This window comes from Dysidea avara, chromosome 6 (assembly GCF_963678975.1).
Source record: "Dysidea avara chromosome 6, odDysAvar1.4, whole genome shotgun sequence".
In the NCBI taxonomy this organism is placed as follows: Eukaryota; Metazoa; Porifera; class Demospongiae; order Dictyoceratida; family Dysideidae; genus Dysidea; species Dysidea avara.
The window spans coordinates 16,943,296-16,968,830 of record NC_089277.1 but is presented as its reverse complement, the minus strand read 5'-3'; the positions used below and the strand labels follow the sequence as shown (position 1 = coordinate 16,968,830).

At 36.8% G+C, this 25,535-nt stretch overlaps 1 protein-coding gene across 8 annotated transcripts in view; it reads right to left on the bottom strand.

Moving 5' to 3' along the window:
* Positions 1 to 25,535, bottom strand: part of LOC136259014 (ubiquitin carboxyl-terminal hydrolase 45-like) — a 41,812-nt gene that overhangs the window by 5,517 nt on the left and 10,760 nt on the right. For 3 of the 8 annotated variants that reach the window (XM_066052413.1, XM_066052416.1, XM_066052420.1), the window contains 18 exons: positions 23,604 to 23,627; positions 23,379 to 23,402; positions 21,789 to 21,812; positions 19,242 to 19,332; positions 18,939 to 18,986; positions 18,805 to 18,888; positions 15,384 to 15,526; positions 15,228 to 15,315; positions 13,568 to 13,643; positions 11,461 to 11,555; positions 11,021 to 11,359; positions 10,180 to 10,674; positions 8,303 to 8,347; positions 6,779 to 6,823; positions 5,925 to 5,969; positions 5,844 to 5,876; positions 3,546 to 3,590; positions 3,465 to 3,497 (listed from right to left, as the gene is read on the bottom strand). In XM_066052413.1, coding sequence (XP_065908485.1) covers positions 3,465 to 3,497; positions 3,546 to 3,590; positions 5,844 to 5,876; positions 5,925 to 5,969; positions 6,779 to 6,823; positions 8,303 to 8,347; positions 10,180 to 10,674; positions 11,021 to 11,359; positions 11,461 to 11,555; positions 13,568 to 13,643; positions 15,228 to 15,315; positions 15,384 to 15,526; positions 18,805 to 18,888; positions 18,939 to 18,986; positions 19,242 to 19,332; positions 21,789 to 21,812; positions 23,379 to 23,402; positions 23,604 to 23,627 — 1,777 coding nt within the window. The remainder of the gene's footprint in view (positions 1 to 3,464; positions 3,498 to 3,545; positions 3,591 to 5,843; positions 5,877 to 5,924; positions 5,970 to 6,778; positions 6,824 to 8,302; positions 8,348 to 10,179; positions 10,675 to 11,020; positions 11,360 to 11,460; positions 11,556 to 13,567; positions 13,644 to 15,227; positions 15,316 to 15,383; positions 15,527 to 18,804; positions 18,889 to 18,938; positions 18,987 to 19,241; positions 19,333 to 21,788; positions 21,813 to 23,378; positions 23,403 to 23,603; positions 23,628 to 25,535) is intronic. The other 5 variants (XM_066052414.1, XM_066052418.1, XM_066052417.1 and 2 more) reach the window with 5 other exon arrangements.

Here is a 25,535-nt window from a genome sequence, read left to right as displayed (position 1 = left end):
TACAGACTTAGTTTACTTACCCTAGTAGATGCACCATATGTAGTAGTTGTAACATGGGCATGAGTGATTTGCCTGAAATATACAAACGAGCACTCGGGCTGTGCCCTCGTGCTCGTGTGTATTTTTCAGGCAAATAACAAGTGCCCATGTTACAACTAATATATTCCACTTGGGTGACTCACCTGCAAGTGTACATGGAAACTGCAGGAATGCTTTGCGAGTGTATTTATATGGGACCATGTGACTTTCGATTGTGGGTAACGTCGTAAGAGCAACGACAAGGCGCTGCTGAGAGGCCGAATGTAAGTGTATCGTCACGAGCATGCAGATCGCTTCGATTGTGGGTACGAAATTAAACACAGGAAGCCCAAATATGAGCTGAACAGCTCATAATGAAGCTTAAGTGCACTATAAAGTACTTACTATGCTAGCCATGAATAAACTAAAGCAGTGAATATGTTTACAGCACTATAATGGCCTAGCCAATTAAGTGCCACGTCCAGTCACTACGCTGTGTGACCAGGTGTCAAAACAGCAATGTAAAGACGATTCAACTACACTAAAGTACTTACTTTACTAGCCATGAATAAACTAAAGTAGTGAATACTATTAACACTAATGGTCAAATCAATTAAGCGCTACACCCAGTGTCTGAGGGACATTGCCACGTGACTATTGAATGTAACATGTTCAATATAATCTAACCTGTGACCTTCTTCAAATGAACTATTTTTTCCCCAAGTCCATGATCTATGCCTTGGCTCACTCTAAAACCCACTATCGATCCTGTGAAGTGTCGCTATGTTAAAGGAGAGGAGATCACACAGTTTCATCAAAGAAATCAAATGATTTCTGAGAATGCTTGGAATGCATTAATGAGAATAGGAGGTAGTATATACAAGTTATATCACTCCTAGGAGGGATATAACTTGTATATACTACCTCCTATTCTCGTTACTGCATTCCTGAGCACTGCTAGCAGTGCTATTATACCACTTATACACCTTCTCTTCCCTTTGAAGTTAGGTGTGAAAGTGGTATATAATATATAATGCACATATCAATGTATTGCCCTACTAACCCCCCCCCCCCCCCCCCCCTTCGGGCATATATAGGGCTATAGTGGGCACAACCGAATGTTAAATGCCCCATGGTAGGACAAACCTATTGGGTCAAATCCCCACCATTGGCTCCAGTTGCAACGTGGGGGATTTGACAGCGTAGAAAGAATACTTGGGTGCTTAATGAATGATTGTCAAATGCCCCATAGTGAAGCAGCAGTTTCATGTCAATTTGCCTTGTAAAGCTCCACTTACATCCAAGGGGGGTGGTAGGGTAACACATTGGTAGGTGCATAATGAGTTTGCATCATAAACCTTGTGTTGAAATTTAGTCTGTCTTGCTTTTTTCAGCTAATGTGCTTATCCTCAAACAATCAGGACTGGAAAACTACAAATTGTCTTCTACTTTTATCTATCAACTATCCAATCACTGCTAGTTTATTAAAATTTCCTTTGCTGTTGTGTTGCTATAACCATTAGTCCCTCCTAGTTTATATGTCTCCTAGCAACACAAATTGTTATGTCAACAATGTAGGTGAGAACCACAAAAGAAGTCAAGTGATATACTCCAAAATTGGTCATCAATTGCTGCAGTATGCTGAATACATCTTGGGAATGACTATGTTGAATGCTCACTTTAACAATAATCATAATAGTGGAAGTAAGTGTTTGTTGACATGTTAGTCTGACTATGATTACATGTTTTTAGTTAGCTGTGCCTTACCATACTGTATCCCTTTCTGTATATGCAGGGTGGATACTGATGTTGGGGTGAGTTTATGGTCAATGGACAAATCACGCAAATGGTGAAGAAAAAATAATATGTGGTACCAAGATCCCACTACTATATTATGAACTCTTGGTGGTACTCCATAGCCAAACACTAGTGTATCTGGCTTCTTGTGCTATTGTAGTCATTTTAAAAAAAAATTTTTATGGGATCATCATAATGTAAATGTTTACTATTACAATATATCATGCTATCATTAAAAAGTTTCTATAATTGTGGGTGGTTGCATGAGGGTCTATGAAGTGCTGTGACTGAAAGGTGATGCGCTGAAGCTGGCTTTATAAGTCAACACAGAAGTTTCACAGGCACTGAAGGGCTGGGGCGGGATTAGAGAATTGCACAGGTAATGTAGCAGTAAATTACTTCAACTGTATCACTACAGCGGGTATGAAACAGCTGGCTATAGCTATGTATGGCCCTGCATGGGCCGGAGTCACACTGACGAGTCAGTAGAGGCATACCGTGGCAAAATTAAAACAAATCAGTGACTGCTTACAATTAAACCAAGAGTTGACAGCACAGTGTCTATCAAATCAGCCAGCTCGCTATGGCTAATGACCTTGCCCACTTCCACACTGTTTGGGTTTGGGAATTGAGGCGGGCGCCTCACACCTCAACGTCATGGCGGCAAGTATAAATCTTCAAAGAGCACAAAAACGATCTCATAAACTAACAAACAACTTTTAGCGAAATTAAATGTACAGATACATTGTGTGAAAAGCCCCTGATAGCCGCAGCCTTTTTACAATACGACTTCATGGTTGAAAGAAAATCGCTCCAATGGGATGCGATGACGAAGAAAATGAAAAAAAGAACAATGCACATTTGAATAAATAATTTAATTAACACATGGTAAATGGGTGGGCGATGGAACAAACTACTCCAACAATTCGCCTGACTTTTCGTGTGGTAGTTACTCATTATACAAAGGTTACGTACCCTTGGTTTCGAGGTGGAATCTTTTAGTAAGCCTGAGATTTCGCCATGCGGATTTTAAAAGATTGCGTAATCGATCCCTCGTGTAAATGACTCACAGTAGTGGTCGCGTGTTTATTATTTTGTGAGCACGCACTTTGTGCTTCTTGGCCACACTACTCATTACCGTGAGTCTTGATTTTAAAATGAAGTAGGGATGTTTGCAATACAAAGTAGTGAAACAAGAGATGAATGATGGTATAACAGCATAGATCAGTGGGAAAGTCCCTACTTTGGCAATGTACAAAATAAGGTTATAGCTAATGTGCCAAAGTAGGGACTTTCCCACTGTAACACCATCATTCATCTCTTGTTTCACTACTTTTTGTTGCACAGATCCCTACTTCATTTTTAAATTTATATACTAGTTGTTTAGTTTTAAAATTTAGTTTTTTGTTTGTGTAGCACAGCTAGTTACAATGTAACTTGTGACTGTTCTATTAGAATACTAAATATGACTGTTGTACTAGAGTGACTGTTGATATACAGTATATCTTGAGTCAGCCAGCAGCTAGCTAGACCAATGTTGGGTGAGGTCATCTTGTTTACTATTAAGTAAATAGCTAGATTGTTAAGAGGTGTGGTAGAACATTTAACTGTGAATACCAAATCCACACAAAGTGTTCTATGTAACTTACGTTACTTGTCCCGGCAGTCTCAGATGATGTTTCCTAAAAATTTCACATTTGAATGCTATTCAAGGATGTATGCCAACTTACTTCCTCTGGCTGGGTGGTGGTATCTGCTGGTGAATTTTCTTCCTCCTGTGTACAAAATACAAACTGTAGTGTGCACTTGTTGTGTTAGGCACAGGCGTAACACAGTACTTTTGTAATGTGTTACAATATTATTACTTAATGAGTAATATAATGTGCTACATTTCTTATGCTAGTAATATCTAATGGATAGTTACTTTACATAAGTAATGTGTTACTAAAGTAGCACATTACTACTCGTTACTGTAATATTATTACCTAATAAAATATCTATGTATTATTACTGGTTACTTTAAACTGAAGTAATATATATTTTAACGGATGTTTGCAATACAAAGTAGTGAAACAAGAGATGAATGATGGTATAACAGCATAGCTCAGTGGGAAAGTCCCTACTTTGGCAATGTACAAAATAAGGTTATAGCTAATCATGTGCCAAAGTAGGGACTTTCCCACTGTAGTACCATCATTCATCGCTTGTTTCACTAGTTTTTGTTGCATAGATCCCTACTTCATTTTAAATTTACAATTTTTAAAAATACTAGTTTGTTTAGTTTTTTGTTGTGTAGCACAGCTAGCTACAGTGTAACTTGTGACTGTTCTATTAGAATACTACGTATGACTGTTGTACGGAATTAAATTTATTTCTAATAAAAATAAATAATTTTTTTAAAATTAAAAACTGTGGTATTAGAGTGACTGTTGATTTAGAGTATATCTTGAGTCAGCCAGCAGCTAGCTTGACCAATGTTGGGAGTTTACTGTTAAGTAAATAGCTAGATTGTTAAGGTTATGGAATAGCTTTAAATGCGTGGGAGGAACAAATTACAAACCTGCTTTAACCCAAGCAGGGATAAATAATTTCAACAACTGTGTTGTGTTAGCAATACAACTAATTGTGCTTGTTTGTTTTTACTACAGAACAACGACTGTTCTTGGGTGTGTGGTCCACAATAGATAGGGTTTCCAACTCAAAATAAGAAGGTACTTCCTTTCGTTGTTTCTGGTGATTTTCACACACTGACCTAGATAAAGCAAACAAGTGCTAATTTATTATTTATTGGATTGCTTGTAGTATTGGGTATCAGCATAAGTTTAACACACAAAACATACAAAAAGTGGTCACGAGACCAAAAATATCAAAATAGTTCAATTGGGCAGCTCATTAGAAAATTATTGTATTTTAGGGTGATCAAAGTAACAATTATTATATTTTCTTACCTTGTAATGAAGACCTTTACATCTTGTAGTGCTTTCGCATCCCATCACAGCTATACAGGATGCTTTCGCATCCTGTATAGCTGTGATGGGATTGTTGGCCATGTGACCACTGTTTGGGTATTTACAGTTAAAACTGCACTGATATTGAAAGTAATAGACAGTTTACTAATATATTAGTACTTGTTTGTTTTATCTTAAGGTCAGCCTACATGAAAATCATCAGAAATAATGAAAAAGGCTGAGGCATCATCTTATTTTGTAGTGGAAATCCTATAGGAAGATATTTTTGGTCACGTGACCACTTTTTGGATATTTACATATGTTAAAATTGTGATGATAGCGACTGCTGCAAACATTCCAATAACAACTTAGTACTCGTTTGCTTCTGTGTGAAAATCTCCAGAAACAAGAAAATGAAGCACCTTCCAATTTTGAGTGGAAACTCTACAATAGAGCGATGTTTTATAAAAATGCATCAAAAACCAGATTAACAGATTACTGAATCCTTATAATTTCAACACAAGTGACTAAACAACTAAAATATCTAGGTCCTGTGGAAGCGATTTTTTAAGTTACTGGTTGTATAGACGTTTTATTGAAATTTTAGTAGTTTTTTTCGAGTGAAACAAGCTCTTTGAAGGCTTGTATCTGAGTCACTGGGAAGAAACACGCCAAAAATACTTCCACAGGACCTAATAAATGTACTATACAGCATCACTATGCCCCAGAAATGCCAATAGAGCGTACAGCTTTTGCTGTATTTGGTGGAGGAAAAACATGGTAGTGACAGCTGGAGCTGAGCTATATACGGGCTGGCTTACCTGTGTTACTACAACAAATTGTAGTGTTCCACCTGCCTCAAATTACACTGTAGCTACATAAAAACATTAAATATGAAGGGCTTCACCTTCATTTAAAACCTTTCAAGCTGCTAGACTGGTTTTATGGGCTTCTTAAAAAGTATTGATAGGCATTCAAAATTTTGAATGATTGCCCGTGACTATACCGTAACCTTAAGAGGTGTGGTAGAACATTTAACTGTGAATACCAAATTCACACAAAGGGATCTATGTAACTTACGTTACTTGTCCCAGCAGTCTCAGATGATGTTTCCTAAAAATTTCATATTTGAATGCTATTCAAGGATGTATGCCAACTTACTCCCTCTGACTTGTTGGTGGTATCTGCTGGTGAATTTTCTTCCACCTGTGTACAAAATACAAACTGTAGTGTGCACTTATTGTGTTAGGCACGGGCGTAACACAGTACTTTTGTAATGTGTTACAATATTATTACTTAATGCAGTAATGAAGTAATATAATAGGCCACATTTCTTATGCTAGTAATATCTAATGGATAGTTACTTTACATAAGTAATGTGTTACTAAAGTAGCACATTACTACTCGTTACTGTAATATTATTACCTAATAAAATATCTGTGTATTATTACTGGTTACTTTAAACTGAAGTAATATATATTTTAAAATGAAGTGGGGATGTTTGCAATACAAAGTAGTGAAACAAGAGATGAATGATGGTATAACAGTTCAGTGGGAAAGTCCCTACTTTGGCAATGTACAAAATAAGGTTGTGCCAAAGTAGGGACTTTCCCACTGTAATACCATCATTCATTCAATTCGTCGGTAATTTTGTATCAGGCCATATATGACTCACGTGATAAACCCACAATCGAAATTAAACACGTGGCAAGAATTTAGAAACACGGAATGCGACTCGTCGTTCACCACTTCATATAAAGTAAGTCACTGCAGTTACAGTGTTCATTTAACTTTCTCCAAGTAGCCCAGTGAATACACTTTTAATCTATGTGTATTTGTAGGCTGTAAGAATTAAGTTACCCCACCTAGTGTGGTCATGCATGCCCATATTGTGTAAACACGCATTCCCGAAAAGTTCTGTGTGGGTTTAAGGGTTAAAAAAGTTAATTTAAAAAAGAAGTAGGGATCTAAAAATTTCACATTTGAATGCTATTCAAGGATGTATGCCAACTTACCTCCTCTGGCTTGGTGGTGGTATCTGCTGGTGAATTTTCTTCCTCCTGTGTACAAAATACAAACTGTAGTGTGCACTTGTTGTGTTAGACACGGGCGTAACACAGTACTTTTGCAACGTGTTACAATATTATTACTTAATGCAGTAACGAAGTAATATAATAGGCCACATTTCTTATGCTAGTAATATCTAATGGATAGTTACTTTACATAAGTAATGTATTACTAAAGTAGCACATTACTACTCGTTATTGTAATATTATTACCTAATAAAATACCTACGTATTATTACTGGTTACTTTAAACTGAAGTAATATATATTTTAACGGATGTTTGCAATACAAAGTAGTGAAACAAGAGATGAATGATGGTATAACAGCATAGCTCAGCGGGAAAGTCCCTACTTTGGCAATGTACAAAATAAGGTTATAGCTAATGTGCCAAAATAGGGACTTTCCCACTGTAACACCATCATTCATATCTTGTTTCACTACTTTTTGTTTCATAGATCCCTACTTCATTTTTAAATTAACTTTTTTTAATCCTTAAACCCACACAGAACTTTTCGGGAATGCGTGTTTACACAATATGGGCATGCATGACAACACTAAGTGGGGTAACTTAATTCTTACAGCCTACAAATACACAAATTAAAAGTGTATTCACTGGGCTACTTGGAGAAAGTTAAATGAACACTGTAACCGCAGTGACTTACTTTATATGAAGTGGTGAACAGCAACGAGTCGCATTTCCGTGCTTCTAAATTCTTGCCACGTCTTTAATTCAATTGTGGGTTTATCACGTGAGTCATATATGGCCTGATACAAAATTACCGACAAATTAAATGAAAGTTGCTGCAAGACGATAGGATCAACTACCATCGAGTTATCAACCATTTTATAAAGGTATGTAAAGGGTTTGCATGTTTCCTTACCGAGAAGTTATTTTCACAGCTAGTTTCGCCATTTAGCGTTAGGGTAAAGCCCTAGGTATCATTTTAATCCTTGCTACATCACAAGTAGAATGACGTAAATTGCATAGCCATAGAATGGATGCTTCAAAAGTTACAGCGCTTTGTGCAAAGCATGTGTACTTATTAAGTTTAAATCCAGTTTTCTGGATTATGCGGTTTAAGGGTTAAATACTAGTTTGTTTAGATTTTTGTTGTGTAGCACAGCTAGCTACAATGTAACTTGTGACTGTTGTATTAGAACACTAAATATGACTGTTGTACAGAACTAAATTTAATTTTAATAAAAATAAAAAATAAAAAGCTATTGTATTATTAGAGTGACTGTTGATATACAGTATATCTTGAGTCAGCCAGCAGCTAGCTAGACCAATGTTGGGTGAGGTCATCTTGTTTACTATTAAGTAAACAGCTAGATTGTTAAGAGGTGTGGTAGAACATTTAACTGTGAATAATCACACAAAGTGTTCTATGTAACTTACGTTACTTATCCCAGCAGTCTCAGATGATAAAAATTTCACATTTGAATGCTATTCAAGGATGTATGCCAACTTACTTCCTCTGACTTGTTGGTAGTATCTGCTGGTGAATTTCCTTCCTCCTGTATACAAAATACAAACTGTAGTGTGTACTTATTGTGGGCGTAACCCATTAGTTTTGTAATGCATTATGTAATATTTATTACTTAATGCAGTAATGAAGTAATATCTAACGGATAGTTACTTTAAATAAGTAATGCAATACCAAAGTACAGTGGAACCTCATTTATCCGAACCCCTTGGGACCAGGGGTGGTCCATAAGTCTGAAAAGTCCGTATCTCTGAAACTGTGTATAAATAACCTTAAAATAACATAGAGAAAATTTATTTAAAATATCAACATTTTCAACTACCCTAATAGAACAGTCACTACTCTAATAGAGCAGTCAATTCCATAGTTCAGTTAACCAAGAATCCGGATAAGTAGGGTCCGGATAACTGAGGTTCCACTGTAGTACATTACTACTCGATACTGTAATATTATTACCTAATAACATACCTATGTATTATTATTGGTTACTTTAAACTGAAGTAACATATGACTGTGACACATTTCATTACAGTGGCAGTTACAAGTAATATATTACTTTCTACAAGTAACAGCCCAACACTGGACACAATACTGATTCACTGATTATAATATACACACACATGGAGGATGTGAACATTGGGATCAGTCATTGGTTGCATACCTACAGTAAATTTTCTCATGGCGTTCTCTAGAAACTTTTCAAAAGCACATTATCCTCTGTATAGTAGACTCTCAGTTGTATGAGCCTGTATCGTCGTTTATCAAAAATTGGAAATGACTGTTGCATTATTTTGAGTACAGGTGTATGTTCTATTAGAGTATTTCAACTTGGTAAGTAACAGTTTTACCACTGTCTGAGACCAATGGGGTTCAGATAACCAAAGATTCACTGTACAAAAGCATGTACGTACATATACGTACATATATATACGTATATATATATACATATGGAATTATCATATTAATTTTTCCACTAGGATTTTTACTACAAGCACTGAAATGGAGAACATACAATACCGCTTAACCCTTAAACTGGCATAATCCAGAAACTGGATTTAAACTTAATAAATATGCATGCTTTGCACAAAGTGCTGTAACTTTCGAAGTGTCCATCCTAAGGTTTATGCAATTTATGTCATTCTACTTGTGATGTATGTAGCAAGGATTAAAACGATACCTAGGGTTTTACCCTAATGCTAAATAGTGAAGCCAAAACTAGCCATAAAAATAACTAGGAAACACGCCAACCCTTTACACACCTTTATAAAATGGTCGATAACTCGATGGTAGTTGATCCTATCGCCTTGTAACAACTTCCATTCAATTTGTTGTTTGTATCAGGCCATATATGACTCATGTGAGTAAACCCACAATCAAAATTAAACATGTGGCAAGAATTTAGAAACACAGAGACTCGCTGTTCACTGCTTCATAACAAGTAAGCCACTGTAGTTACAGTGTTCATTTAACCTTCTCCAAGTAGCCCAGTGAACACGCTTTTAATTTATGTGTATTTGTAAACCGTAAGAATTAAGTTACACCTCCTAGTGTTTCCATGCGTGCCTATATTGTGTAAACACGCATTTCTGATAAGTTCTCTGCAGGTTTAAGGGCTAAACGCAATGTCTTCTAGCAAGAGTGTGAGTAGTTTAAAAACTTGCTGATTAAAGAGCACAGCACCTGTTTTGCTGGCAGGGATGAATACTCACTAGCAAAATGGGTGCCACACCCTTTAATTAGTGAGTTTATGTTTATCACTGTAATTGCTTGCACTCTCATGAAATGAGCAGTAAGCACTTAACTATAGCACCTAGTAATAATCTACATGTGCAGGAGTCAAATGAGACATTACAATTTACTCACAGTATCTGGTACAGCAGTACTTGATGATGGTGGTACAGCAGTACTTGATGATGGTGGTACAGCAGTACTTGATGATGGTGGTACAGCAGTACTTGATGATGGTGGTACAGCAGTACTTGGTGATGGTGGTACAGCAGTACTTGATGATGGTGGTACAGCAGTGCTTGATGATGGTGGTACAGCAGTACTTGGTGATGGTGGTACAGCAGTACTTGATGATGGTGGTACAGCAGTACTTGATGATGGTGGTACAGCAGTACTTGGTGATGGTGGTACAGCAGTACTTGATGATGGTGGTACAGCAGTACTTGATGATGGTGGTACAGCAGTACTTGGTGATGGTGGTACAGCAGTACTTGATGATGGTGGTACAGCAGTACTTGATGATGGTGGTACAGCAGTACTTGGTGATGGTGGTACAGCAGTACTTGATGATGGTGGTACAGCAATACTTGATGATGATGGTGGTGGTGGCTTGTTTTTCTTTGCTGCCTGCTACAGTGTTTGTACAAGAACTGTCACACACAAAATTTTCTACATATGTTAATTACTGCAAAGAGCTTTTTGCTCACTTCTTCATGATGCAGTAATTTTGTGTAAAGTTCCTTAACATGATTTCAAATTATGTTGATATGTCAGTAATTCCGTAAAACTACAGCTTCAATTTAAAATTACATAATTATAGTTTCACTTACTACAAAAAAAGTATCTTGGGTATAACAACCTACTGAGGGGCATGTCCACTTTAAGATACTTTACCAACTTGGGAAAATTTACAAACAAATATGTATTCATAAAAAGTAAAAATCTCTGCACGCCATATGCAGCCCAACTTATGCACCTTTTTATCCCTCCACTCCTTCTTCAATCTGTCAGTACAAGGATCACAGATAAATTTATTATCTTCATCAAGAACATCTAGAGTAGTGTAGAGTGTTAAACAATGCTTCAAGTCATTTGAGGAATGTTCAGGTGACTCGGTGGTTGGTTCTATCAGTTTTGTAATCAGTTCATGATCTCTTAGCAGTTTCTGAACTGATATAGGATTCTTTGCTTCCTCCCTATCTTCAGTTTCACAACTCCCAGTTGCCTCATCTGAAGAAATTTCATAAGAAGTACGAGTACTATTATCTGGTAGTGGAACAGACAGGTCTAAGAATGGCTCTTCCAGTTGAAGTGGCTACACAAAACATAAACACAATCATAAACAATACAGTAAACTTATGTAAAAGACAATTTACAAATAAAAACTACACCATTCGATAACAATGTCACACATACATTTAAACATTCTCTGCATATCACTGTGTTGATACACTTTCCACCAAACACTGTATCAACAAGTGTAGTGATCCTGAAGGCTTTCCTCTGAGTTCCTACAGATAAAAATTAATAGACATGCTCTAGTGTGTATGTTCACAAAACACACATCATACAGTTATTTATTTCAGAATTGACACACAATTATTTGTAAAATATCACTACACATAATTTTGTTATTAGAGGATATTATAAATGTAACATGCTATGTCATATGCAAATACGTAGCATTACCTTTATAGTAACAAGTTACAGTGTATATTATGAAACCCGGTAGTGTGCCATGCGGTCCATTAAAAGCCACCACATTACACCAGTGTGTTACAGTTAGAACATTAATGCAGTTTTCATGTGTACGTAGCTCCGCAATACCTTTACATACAAAACAAAATGATATTGACTGTGAAACATCCTCCATCCTCCATCACATGCAAAATTTGACCCCAGAGATGCAAGCCCACATTGGCTTATTTTCGGTTCTCTTTAACTTACAAAAACTGCCATAAACGTTAATGCATTATCCAATTGTATCACATACAAGAAGCTGGTACCAGGTTTGGTTTGAATACGATAAACAGTTCACGAAAATGACCAATTTGTTGTCACACTTACAGGGTAAACCGCTTATGTAACTAAATAGGTTGAAAATTGATATGTGGATACGTTAGACCACTTCAACTGGTAATTGTGTTCCTAAACTTGTAATCCAGTTTTAGATGTGGGTGGTTGGGATTCAACAAAAAAGCAACAATGAACCAGTATAGTAGAGTATATGTGACTCACTGAGCGAAAACCCAACTAGTTTGCATAATTCTGCTTTTGAGAAAAATCGCATTGAAATACATTGGGTAAAAAACGCGTACTACAAAAATAATTTTACGCATGTTTTAATTAGTAAACCGCAAAACAAGGGTCGAATTGAGATAACTAAGTGACCAACGGATTCGCCAGTTAATGGTGAGTAAGAATATCTTCAGTGCCATAAAGCAAATGTGAGTTATGGGCGTTTGTTCACATTGCGATAATATATTATGTAAACATTGCCATTTCTAAGTTTAAACAGTCTTTTTGCTTAAATGCATAGTTGTATGTAGGGCAAAAGCCGTACCTTGCTGAATGCCCCAAATTCATTGTGAACGCAATGAGCCAGGTCCTATCTCCATAGCTTGTTTCCTTCGTGAGTTATGACTGATAAAATGAGCGCCTGTAAATTTTCTTCCATATAGTCACAGTACAAATCGATTGTTTTGCACCTCGCTATCGATCGCTATAACTCCACAACTATTCTGTAAGGCTGAAATGTTGACAGCCCATTGGCTTTTCACTCTGTATAACAAGGAACAAACTAGTGGGGTTTTCGTTCAGCGCATCACATATAAATCACACATATCTACCATGCCAATTTCCTGCAGGTTTTCACTGATGATTGCTGATGAAGTATTTGACAAGAATACACGGTCAACCAGAAACATAATTACCAATGAAACAGCTTTACTACTATAGCTCAAGTCTTTATAGTTTGAAAGTAATTGGAGTAAAGTTATAATGCAAAAATATTGAGTGATTTAGATTAGTAAAAGCGATCGATCATTCACCACAACCATAGGATACACTGTACAAAGGATCCACTGTTTATGGGACCAAGTTAAAAGTTGGAAGTTGATGTGTGCATAGTCTACCCATTGCAGCTTAAACCATTACAGTTGCATGTTAGAAGCTATACTGCAAAAATCAAACATGTATCAAGAAAAACACAATTTAAAAAAGTACTCTAATAGAGCAGTCATTCTAATAGAACATTCATAAAATCCCCCAGAGTTACAAATGGTAAATTTAAAGGTGGTTACCAACATACGGATGTAATTATGTGAATCATCACTGCAACCACTTCTTGGCTGCCACCAATGATTTCTATCATTCCTTTTTTCACAAATTTGCTGTTTTGGTAACAAATGTAACAGTAACTACACTGTATTATATGGGGAGCCAATACATACACTGCAGTAGTACAGGAGACTTTGTGACAGAATGAATTACTGCACACTCACTACTGCTAAACATAACAAACTTTTAATTAGGTTTTCCTTTTCATCTGAAGACTTCTCCATTTTTGACACTACCACTTTTATCTCTTCTCTAGTAGCCTAAAATGTACATATGCAAACACTACTACAAGAGTCTAGCCATTGTGTGAAATTAGTTATTCTTGTGGGTAAATTAAATAAAAAAATAAATATAAAATAATAAAAACCAAAAAAACAATTCAATTTAAAAGTTACATAAAATCACATATCACTGTAGTCTGGTGCCACCCGCCCCTTCGCAAAAAGTAAGGGTCTGGTGAAATTTGTAAAATAAGTACCAAACCATTTCAAAATAGAATTTAATTAGACAGCGCACATAACTACTTGTTACATCATACGATTCCCTTCAATTTGTACAAAAGCATTGTGTTGCCAAGGCAATTTCTGTGTGAACTCGTCATTGGCGCGCATTAATTGGCTACTACTGAATCTGGGTGGTAGAAATGATTTAGTATCTGCAAACCCTCACTTTTGGCGAAGGAGCTGGTGGCACCAGACTAATATCACTGGTACCAACAAGAGTGTACTGAATAACTAGCTAGTAACAAATTACTGTACGAGTAGAATTTTCAAAAAAAAAGAACTTTAATTGTGAAAATCACAAAAATGTATCAATATTTGACCCCTGAAAAATGGAAGGGGACAACATGTTTGGTGTATTGTGTCAGACATAACTGTATGGGATATTGGTTTTTAGGGTGGTTGTATGTGACATCACAGGTCCAGCGTTCAACTGAAACGTGTGGTACAAAACGTGTGCATTTGTACAGCCAGGTGCTAGGAAAATTGTGTGTTTCATTGTCTTGCTATTGTAGAGTGACTAACAGTCAAACTACGTACAGCAGTAATGGTCTGTTATAAGGTACCACAGAGAATTTATTACTTCTTGCAACATTGGAGAGTGAAGTATAGATTGTGGTATGGCTTAATTCCTACATGTTAACTAGCCACAAACATGCACAGTTCACTCCCGTTTACTGTTACTATTCCTAATATGGACTTTAGAACAACATTGGTCAATTAAAGAAGCCATGTGACACTCTAAGCTTTTTGCATGCCTTCAGCAAGACGTAATAAATCCCCTGTTATATACTGTATTAGAGTGGTGAGAACATAGCCAGTCTGCTTTGTGGCTACATGATGAAAATAGCATACATTCCCCCACACAGTTTTGAAACAGGTCAGCCTTAAGTTGGTATGGCAAGGCTAAACTGCTTTCTTTCTGTGTCAAAAAACTCTTTTAACACAATGGTAAAGGTGGATAAGTATCTGGCTTTCAGCAAAAAGTGGAATTTCATTGCAATTTCAGAAACCAGACCAGCTACGCTCTTAGTATAGTAATACAATGTAACACTGTAATGATTAAACTATCCATACTTGCATTGCAGCTGTGTTGTGGCTGTACCGTATGTATGTTCCAGATAGAGAGATAGAGACTGTTATATAGTAAACACTAAGGACAGTGTTGGTTATAAAAGATATAAGTATACAAAGCTAGACCTGTCAGGGAACAAAATCTTTTGTCCTTATTACAAATGTGTCCTTAATTTGGAAGAAGAGGCTTAGCTGTACAGTACTCACTACTACATGTAGCTATCTCAACCCAACAGACTCAAACATGTACAGAACACACACAGTACATACATTTATCTCTTCTGTTCTTATCCCATCAAGCAGACATCTTAACACTTCTTCACTATCTTGCTGATCAAAACTACTAAATCGTTGATATCTATATGAAAGAAAACAATTCATGACAAGGTTGAATGACACTAAACAGGTCTACTTGAAGACACCAACCTTTCTGCGATTCTTGAATGCAAGTTCCGCAGTGCAGTAAGAATATGTCCTTTATCTTTTTTGACAGCATTTAGAAACTTAATGAATGCAGACGTCATGGGCTTATCAGCAAAAGTGATCTCCACCACAATATCTTCATTATACTACCACAAATAAAAAGAAGGTAAACCTTAACTTATACCTAATGTATAAATTTAATCCCTACTTTAGTCAATACATGTTAAAATAATATGTGAACACAGGAGCTACTACGTATGAACTCACCTTTGCTGTTCACTTCTAGTATAAAGGTTATGATTTTGTGTCACAATCGCTTTAATGTCTACGTTTACATACTGTACACCGATATGTCCTTGTACTATGAAAATTTACTTATCTGTAGCTTTTACCATGTAGCAAGCAGAACATTATTCAAACCAACCAAAACAAGTAACTTTGCATGTAATTAGTACTACTTGGGATACCAAAAGATGTGTTTCTGGCCCAACCAAGAACTAACCAGGCTCATAGCATTACCCATTATTATGTGACACCATCGGTTAATCAGTTAGTCGGTACAAAATCCTGCTACCGTATATAATTCACAAGTACACAATAAAATTTGAAACTGTTAACTAGAGTAGGGACCATAGCACATTGATAAAAAGTACTGAAACAAGTTGGAGTTTATTTGTAGTAAAACAATAAGAAGTGTTATATCCTACTGTGCAAAATTATTGTGTACTCATTTGTTAACTTTTCAGTAAATATAATTATTATGACTGGTGAACCCACGCTTACTGCATCAAAAGAAATAAATGGCACCACATGTCCCAGCTATATCAATTATCATCTGAAAAGTGAAGTATCTATTACGCTTTGTTGTCGACTATGTTCAACCCGTTACACAACATTACGAATCAAGAACTGTTTGAAAAGCACCTCTGCAATCCACGTATACCAAAAGGAAGAAATGATTCCACTCGCCCCAGTTATATCAATCATCGTCTGAAAAGTGAAGTATCCATTATGCTTCATTGTCGGCTATGTTCAACCTGTTACACAATATTACAAATCATGAACTGTTCAAAAAACACCTCTGCAATCAAAGTAGCCACTATAAAAAATACGAACAATTTCCATTACAAAGTCAAAGGAAGCCATCATGTGCCACTGCCAAATCGACACTTTTCGCTGTACGATTACGACATTACGAACCAAGAACTGTTTGAAAAGCACCTCTGCAATCCACGCATACCAAAAAGGGAGAAATGGCGCCGCTCGCCCCAGTTATATCAATCATTGTCTGAAAAGTGAAGTATCTATTACGCTTCATTGTCGGCTATGTTTAACCTGTTACACAATATTACGAATCATGAACCGTTCAAAAAACACCTCTACAATCAAAGTAGCCACTATGAAAAATACGAACAATTTCTGTTACAAAGTCGAAGGAAGCCATCACATGCTACCGCCAAATCAACACTTTTCGCTGTCAGCAAAGATGAATGGGACACAAAGGAGGACAGTGGTAAGTCCACGAAGAATGCATTGTACATACTGCGGTATGCCAAAAGGCACCTCTCGGGCCCAAGCAACGTTGAACAGTGAAAAAATCAAGCCCATATCCTTAGCCGTTATCAAGTTATGCTTGTATGAAGGCATCAGTCAGTTACTCAGTCAATTAGTCACTAGAAATTCTGTTAAAAAAAAAAAAATTTAAATTCTGTAGCAACTTGTTGAAAGCATTTCGGATCGATCTGAAGGCTTGTGTGGGCTTAGTTTTGCCTAACCAATATTGTGTCATTGTTGTCTGGGCTGGTTTTTGGGTGATGTTTTTTCATGGGCCATGCCTACTCCTTTGTGGTCCCTACTATACAGTACTATCATACTGTATGATAGACACTCATCATAAGCATTTCAGATTTAATGGTATGTTTGAGTTTGACTGCTACCATGGCATCGATAATTAATATGTAATGCTGATTATTTTTGAGTGGAAAACCCTAACCTTTTTGTGAATATACTCTACAGTGCATATTCCAGTTAGAACAGCGGCATAATTTTATTGTACAATACGTACAAACATGTACGTATGTACAGTGTACCGTGTCCACTAGTGATGTACCAATTAGTGTTGCACCGATATGGGATTTTGCCGATATTCCGATAACCGATATTGGAGAATATTTTCAAGCCGATAAAGATAGCCGATCCGATACAGCAAAGCATGCCTATCTTGTAGCAATTTTTACTAGAAGTTTGACTATGAAGGGTCAATTTAACTTGTTTATAGCAGCAGTATTGCTACAACAACAGCTGACAGTACAATGAAGCAGTAATAACAACGTTTTAATGCAGGAATATGCGACTCGATGCATTTGTAAACATGACGAGCATGTATTTCTAAATACATACATGATATCTGTATCTGCTGCTTTTTTCATCATGGCGCTGATCCGATACCGATATACAAAAAACACAGCCGATACATGGTTTTTCTGATAACCGATCCGATTATCGATGCAACACTAGTACCAATACCGATACTAGTATTGGCATCAGCCCTATTTAGGTAGTATCGGACTTGCATTGGTAAGGCTATAAATGCCCGATACCAACCGATACTGTAAATGACATCATTTAATTACTTTTAAAGATGGCAGCGTACATAGCACATCAAACGGAGTTGAAGAAGAGCTTATATACTCTAAGCCATGAATTCCTTAAAAGGAGCCAGCTACTAGCATTATTGGAAACAGCAGTAAGCCACGAAATAAGATTCATTGAAACCATAAACTATTATTATCTTCACGTAATTGATAGCCAGATACACAGCAAACTGCAGTCGATGAGATTGGCAAAGTGTTTAGAAAGCTGATTTATTTAACTATTATTAGCTGTTTCTTGTGAGAAATGCCTGTGGGGAAAAGTATTAGTATTAGCCATTTCCGGCCTCAAATGTATTGGATCGGTAGTGAAAAAGTAGTATCGGTGCATCACTAGTGTCCACAGCATTATTCCAATACTGCTCAAACGCAATGTCATCTCGCAAGAGTGATTAAAAAACTTGGGGCATGGCACCTGTTTTGCTCGTGAGTATTCATCTCGTTTTGTTTGGGATGAATACTCGTGAATGGAACTGGTGCCACACCCTTTAATTAGTAAGTTTTGTAATTGCTCACACTTCCGTGAGACGACTATGCTTTTGAACAATACGTATGTACGTGCCATCGTTCAAAAATTGATGTGGTGACTATTTAAGCTCAACCCCTATTCAACAATAAAAGACAATCATAATTTTTTAACCACTCAAGTGCGGCTGCTACATACTACATAAGATACTACATAAGTCTACTACATAAGATAAAAACTAAAGCCTAGAAGTAGGTGGCAAGATATCATACTGTTCACCAAAATGTAGCAAGGAAGATAAACTTACTTCATTGCAATGAAATGTATGAGTAACTCCTGTTCTTGCCTTCTCAAAAGTTTTTAGCAGCATATCTTTGATAAGTAGAATAACCTTTCAAATGTCATAAATACAAACACACTACATTGTGATCGGTTACTTACTTGGAGAGTGGAATTGAAGAAGCAAGTGCTCCCAATGTTGCGCAATGACTGTAATAGAATAAGCAATACAGCTGTAAGTGATGTTAGTGACCATGTTTTGTATAAAGAGCCTGTTGATAACTACATACTGTACAAAGCTGCTAACTAAACACGCTGGCACAAAAATCCTTTGTCCTAGCTCTACTTGTACAGTTGGAAATCAATGTACAAGCACTACAAAAACAACAAAAAGTCTATTGGATTACTGCATGCACATGCACAAACACCACACTGTATACACATTAGTATATTACAGAAACATACGGGTGGTTCATCACTAGGACAAGGTTCTCTGCTGCCAGTTGGTGTATTTGACAATCTACGTCTGCCAGTTGGCAATCTACGCGGCCAAATCCTGTTGAGTTATATACTATAAATTATGACATAACATTTGCAAAACTCTAATAACGTACGTAGGTACGTACGTACATACATACATTATTACACCCCAGCAACATTTGAATAGACCTTAAGTAGTGCAGATTAGGAGATTAAAAGTGAAATACACGCTTATAGTAGTGCAGACACTACTTGGAGACACTGTTACCATACAGGGTGTATATATAAGTAATTGGCTGTGGGTATAAGTAAGCCATTCAATAAATTGGACTATACACAAAGTATGAAGTTTACATGCATACTATGTACATTAGTTAAAACACCCAAGAAGGTAAAGTTAAAAAGAGCTAATCATTGAGCAGACAATCATTGAGCCTTACTAGTACGCATTGACATGAAATGCAAAATAGCAAATAAATAAGTTTTCTTACAATGACAGTGTACAGTGATACTGATAATCTTCATATACATACTATGATATATAGTACTAGACACATGCTCTGCACAAAATTATAATCTATCTGTAAAACAGAACATTCAACTGAACAGTGTTTTGTATTCACTTGGGATGCCCTCAATTATTGATAATACTACATGTACATACTGTACTGTATGTCCTCACATTTATAGTACTGTGCTGTAGCTTAAAGAGAATAAAATAGATTTACTATATACATTTGTTGCAAGCTGGAACTGTATAATATTTGCCTTATGACATACGTACATATATACATTATATCAAGAGTTCATAATATATATGTATATGTTATACTACAGTTCGCCTCGCACTATAACATCTTTTCTAAGTTTGTATATCTTTTGGTATATATTTCGAATACCATGATATCTGTAGTATAATATGTTAATACAACATCTCGTCTCTCACTTGGAAGCAGTAACAGCAATTTCTAATGTTTTTACACCATTATTAGTACTGGTAAGTAATTCCTTGTGGTTAGCATGCTCAAGGAGTATGCACATGCGTTTCAGCCTGCAATCTTCTTGAAAATCGGTCCAACAATCCATAGCAACTGTTGCTAGGCAACAAAATGTAAACCTGACCTAGTTACATGCTTTTTGGTGGTTGCTTAGCAACCATCGCTATGGTGTCAAAATCATTTCTACAATCAGTAGTGGTTACCTAGCAACGGTTACTAGGCAACAGTGTTGTTGCTGGGTAACAGATATTGGTTACTATGGTAACAAGTCGGACATGCCTAACTGGTTAAACAACTAAACACTATCAAATTTTTTTAGCCAATCAGACGCATATATCAAATGTACAAGTGATATACTAATTCTATTGGTTAGTTTGCTGTAGTATATCAAAAATATACCACAAGCTGCTATTGGAGTTTTTCTACAGGACACGATATTGATGTTGTATTAATATATATATATACTGAGGAGAGTATCCTACTCTCATATACCCCTGTAGAAGGGCGTATCGTGAAGTTATGATGTAACGACAAGATGTTGTGGTTTGTGACATTTGAGCAGCCATAAAAGTACAAGAATTGTTAGCACCATTTCACACTTGCAACGCTCAGGATAGCCGTATTCACGAATGGCCTAGCAAGAAATGCCTACGAAGCAGTCTTAACCCATGAAGGAACAATTGCAGTTCGGTGAGAAACGCTTAGAGCTGGAGTTAATTTGGTTGCTAGCGACGCTGTTAGGCACGCGTTTAATCGATACCATGTTCAACTAATGACATCATTAATTATACAAAGAAAAACGGGCAAACTCAGAAGTGTTATGTCATAACTTCACGATACACCCTTCTACAGGGGTATATGAGAGTACGATACTCTCCTCAGTATATTTAGACTCTATTTAGGCTGTTTTGGATGGGTAATAAATCTCATATACTCCACGCCTTCAGGCACAATATAACATATGCTCAAAATCCGGTTTGTCCAATCGCTATGCGTTGTTCACGTGCAGTGATTTAACAAGCGCGATTATTTTGTCACGTGAGGACGTCTAGTTGCCATGGCGCTAGTATTATCGTAAGAAAACCAGCTGCTTTTGCAGAGCCTACAGCAGAAACAGCCGTGGATGAGGTAAGTAATCTGAGTGTAATGTGAAATAGAGTCTAAAGCAGTTATACGGGCACAATGTGGAGTCTATGAAATTTATAAACCCTCAGGCCCTTAGTAGCGCCCTCGCTTCGCTCGTGCGCTACAGCCCGGGCCTTCGGATTTATAAATTTCATAGACTCCACATTGTGCCCGTATAACTATTATATATTATGAACTCTTGACTATATTCATATGTATGTTATAAGACTAAGGATTTTGATGTACTGCCCACACCACATACACATTGCATGTACATATGTAGGAAAGATTACCATACATGTCTTAGTACAGTACACAATAACAGAAGATTGTTTCAAAACTTATACATGTACATCCATATAACTACTTGTGCATTTGTGTGCATAGGTATGTATGTATGTACTCATACCGAGTCCAAATTGGTGAAACTATCCTACAAGAGCAGAGCCAGATATAAATTAGCTACGCCAATTATGTACATGTACACAGACATGCGTACACTACATGCAACACATGTACCACACCCACACAGCACACACACATATGCATGGTCATGTATTTCAAAACTTACAAGTACATAAAAAAATTTGGAATCTTCAACTAGAGTAGGGACCATAGCACATCGACAAAAAAAAAGTACTGAATCAAGTTGGAGTAGTCCGTGATATTAAATCACAGTAAAACAATAAGAAGTGTTAGTTATATCCCTACTGTGCATTTCCGTTACGGTATCTTGAGCACAGTAGGGATATAACACTTCTTATTGTTTTACTGTGATTTAATATCAAGCACTACTCCAGCTTGTTTCAGTACTTTTTATCGATGTGCTATGGTCCCTACTTTAGTAGAAAATTCCAATTTCTTTCGTGTACTTATTTGTTAACTTTTTTTGTAAATAATTTTATTATGACTGGTGAACCCATGCATACCGCATCTGAAATGGCACTGCACACCACAGCTATATCAATTATTGTCTGAAAAGCGAAGTATCCATTACGCTTCACTGTCAGCTATGTCCAACCCGTTACACAGCAGTACAAATCAAGATCTGTTTGAAAAGCACCTCTGCAATCATAATTAAGCCACTATGAAAAATACAGAAGATGCCGTTTCAAAGGGAAGCCATCAAGTGCTACCACCAAATCGACACCTTTCGCTGTCAGCAAAGATAAATGGCACACAAACGAGGAGACTGGTAAGTCCATGAAGAATGCATTGTGTGCATTGCGGTATGCCAAAAGGCACCTATTGGGCAGAAGCGATGTCAAACAGTGAAAAAATTAAGCCCGTAGCCTTATTAAGTTACACTTGTCTGAAGGCATCAGTAATTCAGACAGTCACTAGAAAATTCTGTTGAATGATTTGTACTAGTAATAGCATGGGTAGCAGTGAAATTTGGGATAAATACCACAAGTGTTGTGTTGGAGTGGGGAAAAATTTCACGAGGCAAAGCCGAGTGAAATTTACCATTTCCAATACAACAAGAGTGGTATTTATCCCAAATTTCACTGCTATTCCCATGCTATTCCCAGTTAATACCATACTGCATACACGCGTGCTGTGCTATAAACACGTGTCAACACTAATTGATGCTACATTGTTAACATAAATTCTAGCCAATGAAATTGCAATTACAACTTTTTCACTGCTGTTAGTGAAATACTGGATAAATTCCACTGCTACTATTGAGACTTTTGTATGGGCAGAGAAACAGGTATGGTACTAAAAAAAATTACGTAGCAACTTGTTGAAAGCATTTCGGGTCGATCTGAAAGTTTGTTTGGGCTTAGTTTCACCTAACCAATACTGCTTGATCATCGTTAGGGGAAATCAAGGCTGGTTTTTGGGCGATATTATTTCATGGGCCACACCTACTCCTTTGTGGTCCCTACTGTACAGTTACTATTGTACTGTATGATACATGTACATCCATATAACTACTTGTGCATCTGTGTGCATAGGTATGTATATATGTATGTATGTACTCATAGTCTCATACCAAGTCCAAATTGGAGAAACTATCCTACAAGAGCAGAACCAGATATAAATTAGCTACACCAATTACGTAATTGTACAGACATGCGTACACTACATGCAACACATGTACCACACCCACACAGCACGGTCATGTGTAGCATGCATGTACATACTGTACTACACCACACACACACACACACTACAGACAGACAGACACACACACACTACACACACCACACATTCATACCTACTCCATATTGGCGTAAGTATCCTAAGGGTATAGATAATGTAAAATAATACATATAATCTGTACTTAAAAGTTTTACGTATAAACAACTCCTTGAACAGTGGCCACCCTTGAGCACATAGCCATGAACTTCAAATGCAAACAGTAGGTTTGTAATACAATAATTGACATGATTATTGAAGAGTCATAGTACTCAATGTGATATTATACACACTAGATGCTATGAAAATTTCAAGTTAAATATAAATGTTGTACACATGTACCACAGTTAATGCTGACTGAAAATTCTACTATTGGCCACACTACATTTGTCAAATAAAACAGGCACTACAATAACACAAGCATTTATCTGCACATCCTCCATACATACAAATAATACACAGGTGGTGAAAACAAGCTATACAATACAGAACACATGTACATAATGAGCAATGTGTATGTACAATACACTAATATGGTTGAAGGTAAATATTCTTCACATACGCACAAAACCGCTAAATTGTGGACAGCTTCCAGGGGCTGGCAAGGGGAAGGAGAAACTCAGGATGGTAAGTTAAAAATGCAGGGAGAAGCTGTAGGTTCCCTCTATTTTAATTGGTATACTCAATGTACTTAATCTTTATATCTTCTATCCACATACTAAAGCTGAAAGTCTGCGTTCTTTCTTTGACGCCGCTAACTCAGCAACTAGAGATCGTATTGACACAGAAATTTGGTGAAATTAAGCTCTCATCACCTGGTCCCAGTTCATTGTTATAGGTCACACATTTGTCCTCTACAAAGCACTGAAGGTATTGAAACTTGAGCTACAGTACATTCCTGTTAAAACTACATGCATACAGCCCAAGTGATAGCGTATAGAACAAAGGTCCAGGGTTTGACTCCTGTCCGTGGTTTATGTACAGGGTGCAGAATTGAATCCCTTTTGTGGCATAATTTCTAATTTTTGTTTGTTTGCTTCATATACGTACTTATATTTTTCTAACTTGACCTTTTTGCTCACAACAACTTCATTGTGGCTGTATGTAACATCCTGGTATTGCTTTATCACAACATAAGCACAATTGGAACTACTGTATACCCTGTAAAGTGGGATAATTCAAGGGGGGACTTTTGGCAGATTGCCATGATCCAGGGGGGAAATTTTTTTTGATCTTCTATGTATTTATAATACTAATAACAATGCCATATTTAATCAAGCTGCAAATTGTGAGGGAAGGATGTTTGTGGATAGCTGCCAATTTGGTAAAACTTTTGCAGATTCACGAGGTTAATGGTTTTACTTTAATACAGTAATAAGCCTTCACGTTATTAATAAGGTTTCACTGTAGCATATACATAGTGTTCACAATTGGGGTGTGGGCTTTAATATGGACAAAGAAAAATTGAAAGAGTTTTCACCTTTGTACCACTGTTTCACGTCATAGCTAGTCCTAGTTTGCACATCACACATAAAACACAATGCTAAGTGGTTGGCTTTTATCTGGTGTACGATATCAAACAGTTGTATAAAATATACGCACCTGTCCACAATTCAGGAGTGTCTTTAAAACAAAGACACAGAAGGATGATATATATAATAAAATTGATAAGCGCCTAACACGTAGAAGGTCCGGAAACACAAGACTAGTCATGCTGTTGAAGCGAAATTACTGTGTATATGTGTAATACCACTGTCCATTACAATCTTATTTCTCTTATCAGAAAGTCTTTTTGTTTTGCCTCTAATAGATGTGCGTCGTCACGTGCTGTTCAGTGTAACGGAAATGGAGGTGTTGGAGAACAACAGATTAGCCGTATTGGTAAGTTCTACGTGCAGTAAATGTGTGCATTAAACCCCGAGTTAAAACTTCTTTTATATCTGGCAACAAAAAGTCCCCCTTACAATCCCTGCATAGAGGCTCGAGGCTTAACCACTAAAGTAACGCGAGT